The sequence below is a fragment of the Coregonus clupeaformis genome, chromosome 18, assembly GCF_020615455.1.
Source record: "Coregonus clupeaformis isolate EN_2021a chromosome 18, ASM2061545v1, whole genome shotgun sequence".
NCBI classification, from domain to species: domain Eukaryota; kingdom Metazoa; phylum Chordata; class Actinopteri; order Salmoniformes; family Salmonidae; genus Coregonus; species Coregonus clupeaformis.
The window spans coordinates 45,503,826-45,518,259 of NC_059209.1; the positions used below are offsets into that span (position 1 = coordinate 45,503,826).

A 14,434-nucleotide genomic window follows, 5' to 3' on the forward strand; every position below is an offset into this window, starting at 1 on the left:
TACAGGTATACCAAGCTTGTAGCGTCATACCAAAGAAGACTCAAGGCTGTAATCGCTGCCAAAGATGCTTCAACAAAGTACTGGGTAAAGGGTCTAAATACTTATGTAATTGTCCGTTTACGTTTTTTTTACATTTGCAAAAATTTCTACAAACCTGTTTTTGCTTTGACATTATGGGGTATTGTGTGTAGATTGATGAGGGGGGAAACGATTTAATCAATTTGAGAAAAAGGCTGTAATATGGAAAAAGTCAAGGGGTCTGAATACTTTCCGAATGCACTGTAGGTTATATCTACAGGTACATGACAAAATAAAGGAAACACCTACAGGGCATTGGGCCACCATGAGCCAGAACAGCTTCAATACACATTGGCATAGATTCTACAAGTGTCTGGAACTCTATTGGAGAGATGAGACACCATTCTTCTACGAGAAATTCCATCATATGGTGTTTTGTTGATGGTGGTGGAAAACGCTGTCTCCAGAATGTCCTATACGAGTTTTCAATTGGGTTGAGATCTGGTACCAGAGACGGCCATTCATTGACCACTCGTGCCCTGTGGATGGGGCCATAGACATGGTAGCCAAAATAATATCTTGCCCAGCATTTTTATACATGACCCTAAGCATGATGGTATGTTAATTGCTTAATTACCTGTGTGGAAGCAACTGTTTTCAATACACTTTGTATCCCTCATTTACTCAAGTGTTTCCATTATTATTGTCCATCTACAGCTGTTTCTCCATTGTGGATTCCCTGTCATGGTTGATTTATTTGTAGCCTAATATCATGTTTCAATGTACAAAGACGACATGGAAATTACAGAGTGGAAATCACACAAAAACCCAATACTAGTAAAAGAAATGTCACGATTGATTTAAAAACTCTCAACTAGAAACAAATTATTCTCTATGTTGGGATCCCTAAAACGGGATCCATGCCATAACATTAAAAGTCCGTTACAAATAAACCTGTTCAGTTACTGCATTAAAACATTATTTGATGAACAACATTTAGAATTGGTGCAACAAGATTATTGTGATGACATGTAATCAGTTATTAGAAGGCTTACCAGTCAAACAGATGCCTTGGCATTGATCAGCGCAATAAATTATGCAACACAGTCACTCTCAACTGAGCTGGAACATGTCAAAACAGCAGAATATGAGTTAGGCTACACTTGATGGTGGCCCAGTTGATAACACACCAGCCAAACCCAGAGGAACGCTAGGCCAGACTGACCTACATTACATTATAGGACAGAGTGACCTACAGAAAACTCATTTCAGGTGGTCTGGCCTGGCCACCCACTGAAGATTAAGTCTCATCATGTAGCCTACTATCTCATGTCTGATCTATCCACACTGTACTGTAGGCCTATGCTATCATTTCCCATCCAGTCATTTGGCCATTCTGTCACTGAGGAACCACAGAACAGCAATGACTGTCCCCTCTGTCTGCCACACAAAAGGCACAACAGATATCACCACTGACAATGACTGATCTGTCTGTCAGGCTCGAGGTTCAGTGATATTACTGGGCAGACCATGTCAGACAACAGCTGTAGGGTGACTCGCCAACAACAAGAGTGTGGCACCCTGAGCTGACAACTGTGCAACGTGGCTTTCAGAAATCTATTTTGGCTACAATTAGTATTTCAGGGTGAGGTTTACTGTGCCCTTTCATAAAGAGTCTGACTGTCAGTGACTATAACACTCGGTTTGCCATGCAGGGTAGCAGGTTTGGCTTGCTGAGTCCAGATGGAGCCAGGGCTGTGCAGCATGCTCCCTCCACCAGCCTGAGCATGGCCTTCACACACTGTTCTCAGCAGCTTTCTGGAGATGGGTGAGGATACCACAGCCGGGGTCCCTCCTACTACACCAGCTCAATGAAAGATACCAAAATAAGACCAAACCCTAATTTAACATAAGACCACGTAACTCTTTAGACTTCACAGTAAACATTGCTTTTGTGTCAATGGGATATTGCATGAAAGTTCAAATTGAACATGCAGATCTCAAAATAGGACTCGGACCAAAATGTCTTCCTCTCCCATAACAAGGCTATGACAACAAAAATCTAACATGACGAAAACGTAACTACCACATATCTATTTCATGATGCACACGTCAGAGTAGCACTAATAGCTGCTTCCATGGGGCTTTCATTCAAGTCAATGTGAAAGGAGGTACGGTCCCTTCAGAAAATATTCATACCCCTTGACTCATTCCACATCTTGTTGCATTACAGCCTGAATTCAAATAGGATTAAATAGATTGTCATTATGGGGTATTGTGTGTAGATTGGTGAGGGTAAAAACAAAGTGAAAACATGTTTTTAGACATTTTAGCAAATTTATTGAAAATGAAACACGGAAATATCTAATTTACATAATCATTCACACCCTAGTCAATACTTTGTAGAAGCACCTTTGGCAGCGATTACAGCTGTGAGTCTTTCTGGGTAAGTCTCTAAGAGCTTTCCACACCTGGATTGTGCAACATTTGCCCATTATTATTTTCAAAATTCTTCAAGCGCTGTCAAATCGGTTATTGATCATTGCAAGACAAAAATGTTCAGGTCTTGCCATAGCTTTTCAACTACACTGAACAAAAATATGAACGCAACATGTAAAATGTTGGTCCCATGTTTCATGAGCTGAAATAAAAGATTCCAGAAATGTTCCATACGCACCAAAAGCTTACTTCTCTAAAATGTTGTGGACAAATTTGTTTACAGCCATGTTAGTGAGCATTTCTCCTTTGTCAAGATAATCCATCGACCTGACAGGTGTGGCATATCAAGAAGCTGATTAAAATGGCATGATCATTACACAGGTGCACCTTGTGCTGTGGACAATAAAAGGCCACTCTAAAATGTGCTGTTTTGTCACACAACACCACAGATGCAATTGGCATGCAGACTGCAGGAATGTCCACCAGAGCTGTTGCCAGATAATTTAATGTTAATTTCTCTACCATAAGCCGCCTCCAACGTGGTTTTAGAGAATCTGGCATTATGTCCAACCGGCCTCACAACCGCAGACCATATGTAACCACTCCAGCCCAGGACCTCCACATCCGGCTTCTTCACCTGCGTGATAATCTGAGACCAGCCACCCGGACAGCTGATGAAACTGTGGGTTTGCACAACCAAATAATTTCTGCATAAACTGTCAGAAACCATCTCAGGGAAGCTCATCTGCTGCATGCTCGTCATCCTCACCAGGGTCTTGATCTGACTGCAGTTCGGCGTCGTAATCGACTTCAGTGGTCAAATGCGCACTTTCGATGGCCACTGTCACGCTGGAGAAGTGTGCTCTTCACAGATGAATCCCGGTTTCACCTGTACTTACGCTGAGGTCAACGTTGTGAACAGTGCCCCATGGTGGCGGTGAGGTTATGGTATGGGCAGGCATAAACTACGGACAACGTACACAATTGCATTTTATCAATGGCAATTTTAATGCACAGAGATACCGTGACAAGCTCCTGAGGCCCATTGTCGTGCCATTAATCCGCTGTCATCACCTCATGTTTCAGAATGATAATGCACGGCCAGGTCACAAGGATCTGTACACAATTCCTGGAAGCTGAAAATGTCTTCTATGGTCTGCACGACAGCGTGTTCCAGTTCCCGCCAATATCCAGCAACTTTGCACAGCCATTGAAGAGGAGTGGGACAACATTCCACAGGCCACAATCAACAGCCTGATCAACTCTATGCCAAGGAGATGTGTTGCGCTGCATGAGGGAAATGGTGTTCACAACCGATACTGACTGGTTTTCCGATCCACACCCCTAGCTTTTTATTTAAGGTATCTGTGACCAACAGATGCATATGTGGAGTCGGGGACTACGTCGGGTGAGGTTGTGTTTTCTCTAGCAGGAGGTAAGCTTGGCTTCTTATATGGTGTTGAGTTAAGCTTAAACCATGTATTTTAGATTGTAGGTAGGTATTGTAGTTAGATATTGTAGGTAGTTTATTTAGGTAGTTATTGTAGGTAATTATTGTATTCGAGTTAGCCCGGTGAAGCACGAGGCTAGCTAACCTAGCGGGTAGCTACTGGTAACTTTTAGCAACGGTGGATAGTTGTTTCCAATGTTATTTCACGCTTAAGAGTACCTGTAATTAAGCCAGCTAGCTACCTACCATTCAGCTGTTTTTCTAACCTCATTATCTGAAGCATTAACGTTAGGTAGTTAGTAGCTAGTGTACTTAATTACAGCTACTGATTGCAGAAAACCACCCAGATAGCTGGCGTCGGGTAAGTTTGGCTTTATGCATAGCTTGGGCTTTGTCGAGTAGGGCTTAAACTATGTATTTGGATTGTAGTTGGGTATTGTAGCTGGGCATCGTGGGTTGTTGTGGGTAGTTGTTGTATGTAGTTATTGTAGGTTACTTTTGTATTCGGCGGTGCCGGGTGTGGCACGAAGCTAGCTGGCTAACTCACCTCCTGACTGGCGAGTAGCTATTAGCAACGGTAGCAACTAGGTACGGTGTCCTTTTGGCCAGCTACGTTCGTTCGCAGCGACGCCGTTTTTCAAGCAGGGTCAGCACAGCGGCCATTGCTAGCTAGCCAACACTGCCAGCTAGCTGTACTGTAGTAGCTAAATACAATATCTTTGTGCTAGCTAGCCAACGTTTATTTATTGCTGCGTTATGAAAGAACTAGACACGGACACGAATTATCTGTTTAGTGTGTTAACACACTATTGGTAGTTTGTTGTAACCAAGTATTGGTGCTAAACTGTGTGTTATTGGATGCTAGCATGCTAGTTAGCTATGGCGTCATAGTTAGCTGAATAAAGTAAGTTGAGTCTATTCCTTGAAACATTGAACCGCTGTAGTTTACAACAATTCTAATTTCTAAAGTGGAAGTTGGGAGAGTTTTATTCGGGTGGTTCAGTGAAACAATTATAGTTTCTGAGGTGGAAGTTGGGAGAGTTATATTTTTTTGGTGAGGGAGGCCCTGCTCTCTCCTTTCCCAGATGTTTAGTTCATTTCATTCCGATCTCCTCTGCATTATTGTAGCCATCTGCTACAGCCTGTCAACTATGCCTCTGCCTATCCCTGTTCTCTCCTCTCCGCACAGGCTACACAAACGCCTCACACCGCGTGGCTGCTGCCTCTCTAACCTGGTGGTCCCTGCACGCACCACACACCTGGAGTTCCAGGTCTCAGGCAGCCTCTGGAACTGCCGTACTGCTGCCAACAAGGCTGACTTCATCCCAGCCTATACTACCCTCCAGTCCCTCGACTTCCTGGCGCTGACGGAAACATGGATTACCACTGAAAACACTGCTACTCCTACTGCTCTCGCATTCCCCGAGAGCATCTGGTCAGAGGGGTGGTGGCACAGGAATCCTCATCTCTCCCAAGTGGTCATTCTCAATTTTTCCCCTAACCCATCTGTCTATCTCCTCATTTGAATTCCACGCTGTCACAGTCACTAGCCCATTTAAGCTTAATATCCTTGTCATCTATCGCCCTCCAGGTTCCCTTGGAGAGTTCATCAATGAGCTTGACGCCTTGATAAGTTCCTTTCCTGAGGATGGCTCACCCCTCACAGTTATGGGGGATTTCAACCTCCCTACGTCTACATTTGACTCATTTCTCTCTGCCTCCTTCTTTCCACTCCTCTCCTCTTTTGACCTCACCCTCTCACCGTCCCCCTACTCACAAGGCAGGCAATACGCTTGACTTCATCTTTACTAGATGTTGCTCTTCTACTAATCTCACTGCAACTCCCCTCCATGTCTCCGACCACTACTTTGTATCCTTTTCTCTCTCGCTCTCCTCCAACACTACTCACTCTGCCCCTACACAGATGGTAACGCGCCGCCGCAACCTTCGCTCTCTCTCTCCCACTACTCTCTCCTCTTCCATCCTATCATCTCTTCCCTCTGCTCAATCCTTCTCCCTCCAATCTCCTGATTCTGCCTCCTCAATCCTCCTCTCCTCCCTTTCTGCATCCTTTGACTCCCTGTGTCCCCTATCCTCCCGGCCGGCTCGGTCCTCCCCTCCAGCTCCGTGGCTTGATGACTCATTGCGAGCTCACAGAACAGAGCTCCGGGCAGCTGAGCGGAAATGGAAGAAAACTAAACTCCCTGCCGACCTGGCATCTTTTCACTCCCTCCTCTCTACATTTTCTTCATCTGTTTCTGCTGCTAAGGCCACTTTCTACCACTCTAAATTCCAAGCATCTGCCTCTAACCCTAGGAAGCTCTTTGCCACATTCTCCTCACTGCTGAATCCTCCCCCCCTCTCTGTGGATGACTTCGTCAACCACTTTGAAAAGAAGGTTGACGACATCCGATCCTCGTTTGTTAAGTCTAATGACACTGCTGGTCCTGCTCACACTGCCCTACCCTATGCTTTGACTTCTTTCTCCCCTCTCTCTCCAGATAAAATCTTGCGACTTGTGACTGCAGGCCGCCCAACAACCTGCCCGCTTGACCCCATCCCCTCCTCTCTTCTCCAGACCATCTCCGGTGACCTTCTCCCCTACCTCACCTCGCTGATCAACTCATCCTTGACCGCTGGCTATGTCCCTTCCGTCTTCAAGAGAGCGAGAGTTGCACCCCTTCTCAAAAAACCAACACTCGATCCCACTGATGTCAACAACTACAGACCAGTATCCCTTCTTTCTTTTCTTTCCAAAACTATTGAGCGTGCCGTCTTTAGCCAACTCTCTTGCCATCTCTCTCAGAATGACCTTCTTGATCCAAACCAGTCAGGTTTCAGGACTGGTCATTCAACTGAGACTGCTCTTCTCTGTGTCACGGAGGCTCTCCGCACTGCTAAAGCTAACTCTCTCTCCTCTGCTCTTGTCCTTCTAGACCTGTCTGCTGCCTTTGATACTGTGAACCATCAGATCCTCCTCTCCACCCTCTCCGAGCTGGGCCTCTCCGGCGCGGCTCACTCCTGGATTGCGTCCTACCTGACCGGTCGCTCCTACCAAGTGGCGTGGCGAGAAGCTGTCTCCGCACCACGTGCTCTCACCACTGGTGTCCACCAGGGCTCAGTTCTAGGCCCTCTCCTTTTCTCCCTATACACCAAGTCACTTGGCTCTGTCATATCCTCACATGGCCTCTCGTATCATTGCTACGCTGACGATACACAACTAATCTTCTCCTTTCCCCCTTCTGATAACCAGGTGGCGAATCGCATCTCTGCATGTCTGGCAGACATATCAGTATGGATGACGGATCACCACCTCAAGCTGAACCCTGGCAAGACGGAGCTGCTCTTCCTCCCGGGGAAGGACTGCCCGTTCCATGATCTCGCCATCACGGTTGACAACTCCGTTGTGTCCTCCTCCCAGAGTGCGAAGAGCCTTGGCGTGACCCTGGACAACACCCTGTCATTCTCCGCTAACATCAAGGCGGTGACCCGATCCTGCAGGTTCATGCTCTACAACATTCGGAGAGTACGACCCTGCCTTACACAGGAAGCGGCACAGGTCCTAATCCAGGCACTTGTCATCTCCCGTCTGGATTACTGCAACTCGCTGTTGGCTGGGCTCCCTGCCTGTGCCATTAAACCCCTACAACTCATCCAGAATGCCGCAGCCCGTCTGGTGTTCAACCTTCCCAAGTTCTCTCACGTCACCCCCCTCCTCCGCACACTCCACTGGCTTCCAGTTGAAGCTCGCATCCGTTACAAGACCATGGTGCTTGCCTATGGAGCTGTGAGGGGAACGGCACCTCCGTACCTTCAGGCTCTGATCAGTCCCTACACCCAAACGAGGGCATTGCGTTCATCCACCTCTGGCCTGCTGGCTCCCCTTCCTCTGCGGAAGCATAGTTCCCGCTCAGCCCAGTCAAAACTGTTCGCTGCTCTGGCACCCCAATGGTGGAACAAGCTCCCTCACGACGCCAGGACAGCGGAGTCACTCACCACCTTCCGGAGACATTTGAAACCCCACCTCTTTAAGGAATACCTGGGATAGGATAAAGTAATCCTTCTACCCCCCCCCCCCAAAAAAAATAAAATAAAATAAAAATAAATAAAAAAACAATTGTAAAGTGGTTATCCCACTGGCTATAGGGTGAATGCACCAATTTGTAAGTCGCTCTGGATAAGAGCGTCTGCTAAATGACGTAAATGTAAATGTAAATGTAAATATCTGTATTCCCAGTCATGTGAAATCCATAGATTAGGGCCTAACGAATTCATTTCAATTGACTGATTTTCTTAAATGAACTGTAACTGAAATTGTTGCATTTATATTATTGTTCAGTGTAGCTCCATTCCGTTTATTTTAAAAACTCCCCAGTCCTTAACAATTATAAGCATACCCATAACCTGATGCAGCCACCACTATGCTTGAAAATATGGAGAGTGGTACTCAGGAATGTGTTGTATTGGATTTGTCCCAAAGATAACTTTTAATCCTGAATATAAAATGTTAACTGCTTCACCAATTTATTTGCAATATTATTTTAGTGCCTTGTTGCAAACAGGATGCATGTCTTGGAATATTTGTATTCTGTACAAGCTTCCTTCTTTTCACTCTGTCAATTAGGTTAGTATTGTGGATTAACTACAATGTTGTTGATCCATCCTCAGTTTTCTCCTATCACAGCCTCAAAATCTGTAACTGTTGTAAAATCGCCATTGGCCTCATGGTGAAATCCCCCCCACAATCATGTTTTAGCAAATGTTCACTCCTGAACTTAAGGCTTGCCATAACAAACAGGTTGAATACTTACACTGAAGACATTTTAGCTATTCATTTTAAATAAAAAATAATACTTTAAAATAAATCCACTTTGACAAAAACTCATTTTAATCAATTTTAAATTCAGGCTGTAACACAACAAAATGTGGAAAAAGTAAAGGGCTGTGAATACTTTCTGAAGGCACTGTAAATGACTGGTGTGTGGATGAGATGACACACTCCACATCCATCTCCTCTTCTCTAGATCCTCCACAGACCTAATCATCCTACCAGGCACACAATACAGCAAGCCCTCCCTCCACATGTGCTTCCATTCATGACAGTGCTACCTAGGATTCCATAATTCGGCTAAAAGCAACTATACCACTGCATGCTAAAAAACTTGCTGTATGGATCACTGGGAATAAAAACAGTTGTAGCATGGAGAAATCTCTTAAAAGGACTACAACAAATGTAATGAGATGGTGGACACAGAGTATGTTATTCCCAAAAGTACCCTTTTCATTTTCAAGATTTAAACAATTGATGCAATGTTAGAATCTCTCAGTTCTCCCTCCATTGTTTTAGCCATTAAGGGTCTCTTGGTGCAGTATGTTATTGCTATAAGTCGAGGAGGAAGTCTATTGGATGACATGCCAAATCAATGCGCAATTTGAACTCTTAACATTTCCTTCCAATCATTGACTTCTGATTCGATGTGAAATTGTTTGTAATTGCTCTTATTCACTTTTGAGTTCTCAATATTCAAAATAATAACTGTTTTCACTTTCCAAATTGTATAATAAGGTCACGACTAGGGATGAATATTTTCCTGAAAGTCTACCAAGTTTCAATACCGGGAATAATTCATATATATCCCGAGAAATACCGCAAAAATCCGAAGTGCCCATTTAAAGCGTTTAAAACCAAGATATGGTCACTATGCCAGGGTTCTCCCAAAATATGATTGTCGACGTGCCACATTGCCGTCTTGGCTGCTCCACTATGTAAAGATTTCACTGCAAGTGAAACTGATATTTAGTAATGATAGAGCAACTTTGATCGCTAATAACATTGTTGTGAATTGAAAAACAGGCCGTTAAACTCAGAGCGTTATCATGTTCCTCAATTAATTCAGCACATTTCATCAGTAGGCCTAGGCTCTCTCGACACACCCCGAGTAGGCCATAGCGTTGTCGAATCATACAAACTTTGTAACGGCAATCAAACAAAAGTCAAATGACCGAAGTTGCTAAACTTGCTAGATAACCTCCAACAAATGACAGAATATCTCCTATTTGGCAGAATCAAGCTGATGATTATACAGACAGCAGATCAGCTTATGAATAACGGAGAAATGAAGAGGGGCAGTTGTTTAAACAATAAGGTATCTTAACGGGGACCAACTCTGTAAAAAAAAATATCCATATCTACTCTCCTACCATTTGTTGATCACACATTCTCTACCAAAGCTCTCATATGGGCAGCAATACGAGACAGCGCAGAGAAGCGGGGGAAATGTTATAGCAGTATTTTGACATTAATAGGCGAGCCGTGCTTTGATAATGCAACCTATGGATTACAGAATAAAGTTAGGAATTTTAATGCGACACAGTCAGGACTTTGGGTTTCAGTGGGATAAATAATACACTTGATCTAGGCTACATTATTGCATGCTAAATGTTTCTGATCAGTGACAGATGAGCAAATTAGCTACCACTTCCACTTTTCCCAGCCTAATTGTTACCAAATATCCAAACAGAGATTAAGTGAAAACAAAGCTCTGACATTGATTGATTTATATAGAATAGTTCCCCACGCTTATCAATTTATGGTGACTTTGTATGAAGTAAATATGCTAGGCTAAAGCCTTCCATGCGACCACCTGTTTGGATAATGTGCCATTTTATTTTTTGCCAATCTGCTGCTGCACATGTTGTGTATTTTGTGGAATTGTATTAGTGCGACATTGGGAGAACATTTTGTAATTTCCCGGGTCTTGTCACTTAATTTTCTTCTGGAAATGTGAAGTGTGGTTACATATGTTAATCCCTAGTCACGACAGATTGGATACGAAACTGAAGAAGAAGTGGCTGATTTCCTTATCACACTCTTTCCCACATTTTCAAATTACAATTTTCTTAGGGCATTGTGCCCTATGAACTGAACATTGACAAAAGTGTTCCAATTCATAAAGCTGATGATCCAGCAAACTTTACAAATTACAGACCAATCTCAACATTTTTGGAGAAGCTTGCATACAACAAATTAATAAAATATCTGAACAAGGAAAGTCTGTTGTTATATAAACATCAGTATGGCTTCAGAAAATCTCACTATCTACATGGCTGTTACTTATTTAATTGACGAAATACTGTACATATGGCAAATGAATCTCTCAAAAGCATTGATACTGTTGATCATATTTTATTTCAAAAACTTGAAACTATGGTCGTGAATGAACAATCTCTGCTTTAGGTTATCCATCTATCTCAAGGCTAGAAAGTGACTTTCAACGGAATTGACTCCCCCTCTGGAGATTAAGTGTGGTATGCTGCAGGGATCAATTCTTGGACCCCTATTATTTCTGATCTACAGTGGGGAGAACAAGTATTTGATACACTGCCGATTTCGCAGGTTTTCCTACTTACAAAGCATGTAGAGGTCTGTAATTTTTATCATAGGTACACTTCAACTGTGAGAGACGGGATCTAAAACAAAAATCCAGAAAATCACATTGTATGATTTTTAAGTAATTCATTTGCATTTTATTGCATGACATAAGTATTTGATCACCTACCAACCAGTAAGAATTCCGGCTCTCACAGACCTGTTAGTTTTTCTTTAAGAAGCCCTCCTGTTCTCCACTCATTACCTGTATTAACTGCACCTGTTTGAACTCGTTACCTGTATAAAAGACACCTGTCCACACACTCAATCAAACAGACTCCAACCTCTCCACAATGGCCAAGACCAGAGAGCTGTGTAAGGACATCAGGGATAAAATTGTAGACCTGCACAAGGCTGGGATGGGCTACAGGACAATAGGCAAGCAGCTTGGTGAGAAGGCAACAACTGTTGGCGCAATTATTAGAAAATGGAAGAAGTTCAAGATGACGGTCAATCACCCTCGGTCTGGGGCTCCATGCAAGATCTCACCTCGTGGGGCATCAATGATCATGAGGAAGATGAGAGATCAGCCCAGAACTACACGGCAGGACCTGGTCAATGACCTGAAGAGAGCTGGGACCACAGTCTCAAAGAAAACCATTAGTAACACACTACACCGTCATGGATTTCAATCCTGCAAGGTCCCCCTGCTCAAGCCAGCGTATTTCCAGGCCCGTCTGAAGTTTGCCAATGACCATCTGGATGATCGAGAGGAGGAATGGGAGAAGGTCATGTGGTCTGATGAGACAAAAATATAGCTTTTTGGTCTATTTTTTATTTTTGTTATTTTTTAATTTTTTTGTCATTTAGCAGACACTCTTATCCAGAGCGACTTACAGTTAGCGCATACATTATTTTATCGAACCCACAACCCTGGCGTTGCAAACGCCATGCTCTACCAACTGAGCTACATCCCCTGCCGGCCATTCCCTCCCCTACCCTGGACGACGCTGGGCCAATTGTGCGCCGCCCCATGGGTCTCCCGGTCGCGGCCGGCTACGACAGAGCCTGGATTCGAACCAGGATCTCTAGTGGCACAGCTAGCACTGCGATGCAGTGCCTTAGACCACTGCGCCACTCTGCCGTGTTTGGAGGAAGAAGAAGGATGAGTACAACCCCAAGAACACCATCCCACCGTGAAGCATGGAAACATCATTCTTTGGGGATGCTTTTCTGCAAAGGGGACAGGACGACTGCACCGTATTGAGGGGAGAATGGATGGGGCCATGTATCGCGAGATCTTGGCCAACAACCTCCTTCCCTCAGTAAGAGCATTGAAGATGGGTCGTGGCTGGGTCTTCCAGCATGACAACGACCCGAAACACACAGCCAGGGCAACTAAGGAGTGGCTCCGTAAGAAGCATCTCAAGGTCCTGGAGTGGCCTAGCCAGTCTCCAGACCTGAACCCAATAGAACATCTTTGGAGGGAGCTGAAAGTCCGTATTGCCCAGCGACAGCCCCGAAACCTGAAGGATCTGGAGAAGGTCTGTATGGAGGAGTGGCCAAAATCCCTGCTGCAGTGTGTGCAAACCTGGTCAAGACCTACAAGAAACGTATGATCTCTGTAATTGCAAACAAAGGTTTCTGTACCAAATATTAAGTTCTGCTTTTCTGATGTATCAAATACTTATGTCATGCAATAAAATGCAAATTAATTACTTAAAAATCATACAATGTGATTTTCTGGATTTTTGTTTTAGATTCCGTCTCTCACAGTTGAAGTGTACCTATGATAAAAATTACAGACCTCTACATGCTTTGTAAGTAGGAAAACCTGCAAAATCGGCAGTGTATCAAATACTTGTTCTCCCCACTGTATATATTTTTACTCTCACAGAGATCTCAATTACCTTATTAATGTTGAACTGTGTAATTTCTCAAAGTGGTTTAAAATCAACAAATTGTCACTGAATCTCAAAAAACTACTTTGTATTATGTGGTCCAAAGAACAGAAAATACAATACAGACTATATAGGGGTCCATATTGACAATATACCTGTTGATCAAGCCTGTACAACCCACTTTCTTGGTGTTTTGATTGATGATGAATTGTCATGAAAACCACACATAGACAATAACCTCTAAGATCGCCAAAAATGTGGATACTTGGCAAAATTAGATATCTCAAAACAGGAGCACTACTCTGTCTCTATTTCACAATGATCTTCTCATTCATCAGTTACTTTAGCATTACATGGGCCAGAACACACCAAACTACTATCAATCTGTTTTAGAGACCATTAACCATCACTTCTCAAACAATTAGGACTCCTGAATATTTATCAAATTAATTATCTTCAAGTTGCTCAATTTGTTTACGGCTCTTTACAAATCACTTATTCCCTCCTTCCTTCAAAAACTATTTCACCGCCACATATGAATTCCAATCTCAATTCTGAATTACCTACAGAGGCCCTATGATCTGGAACTCACTCCCGCCTGATTTTGCCAAGCTCTCTCTCATTATTATTATTTTTTAATTAAGAAACAAACTGACAACCAGGACTGGTGCATAGTAATGTTAGCCAGGTGAGCCAGCCAGGGTAGCAGAACCTTGATGGCAGAGCTGGCTTGGTGAACTGTGGAACTTACATTGAACAGGTTTGTCTTGTTCCTCTCACAGAAAAGTCCTTGTGCTGGCATATGCTTCAGCTGTTGCCATGGGACACTGCTTCCTAGCAACACATCTCGTGCCGACCGCAGATTCTGTGAAAACACAAAATTATCAGAAAACGGGGGGCATAAAAATGGGGGGGATGCCCCTCAAGAGGCAGACCACATGAACCACAAACACGAGACAAAGAAAAATGTGAAAATGTTACATCATACTACAAGCTTGATTGAATCTCTCATTTTCAGATGCATCATCCACTACAGTACCTAACATCACTGTACTGTTACCTTGTTCCCTGTCATAGCTGCTCTGATGGACATTAACTGTAGTTTAACAGTACAAAGTGACTGTAGCTGAAGTCAATTTGTTGACATGCAAGGGGTGCTCCTTTTTAAATCAGCACTGTGACGTTTTTATTAGATGGTGGAGAGGTTGGGTTAGGCAGAGGAATGGCCATTCAGATAGACATGGAACATATCGCAGA

General features: G+C 43.6%; 1 protein-coding gene across 1 annotated transcript in view; it reads right to left on the reverse strand.

The window, feature by feature from the left end:
* LOC121587382 (calcineurin-binding protein cabin-1-like) overlaps positions 1 to 14,434 on the reverse strand; it is an 82,716-nt gene that overhangs the window by 43,533 nt on the left and 24,749 nt on the right. The window contains 1 exon segment of the mRNA XM_045226985.1: positions 13,929 to 14,042. Within this exon segment, the coding sequence (XP_045082920.1) occupies positions 13,929 to 14,042 (114 nt within the window).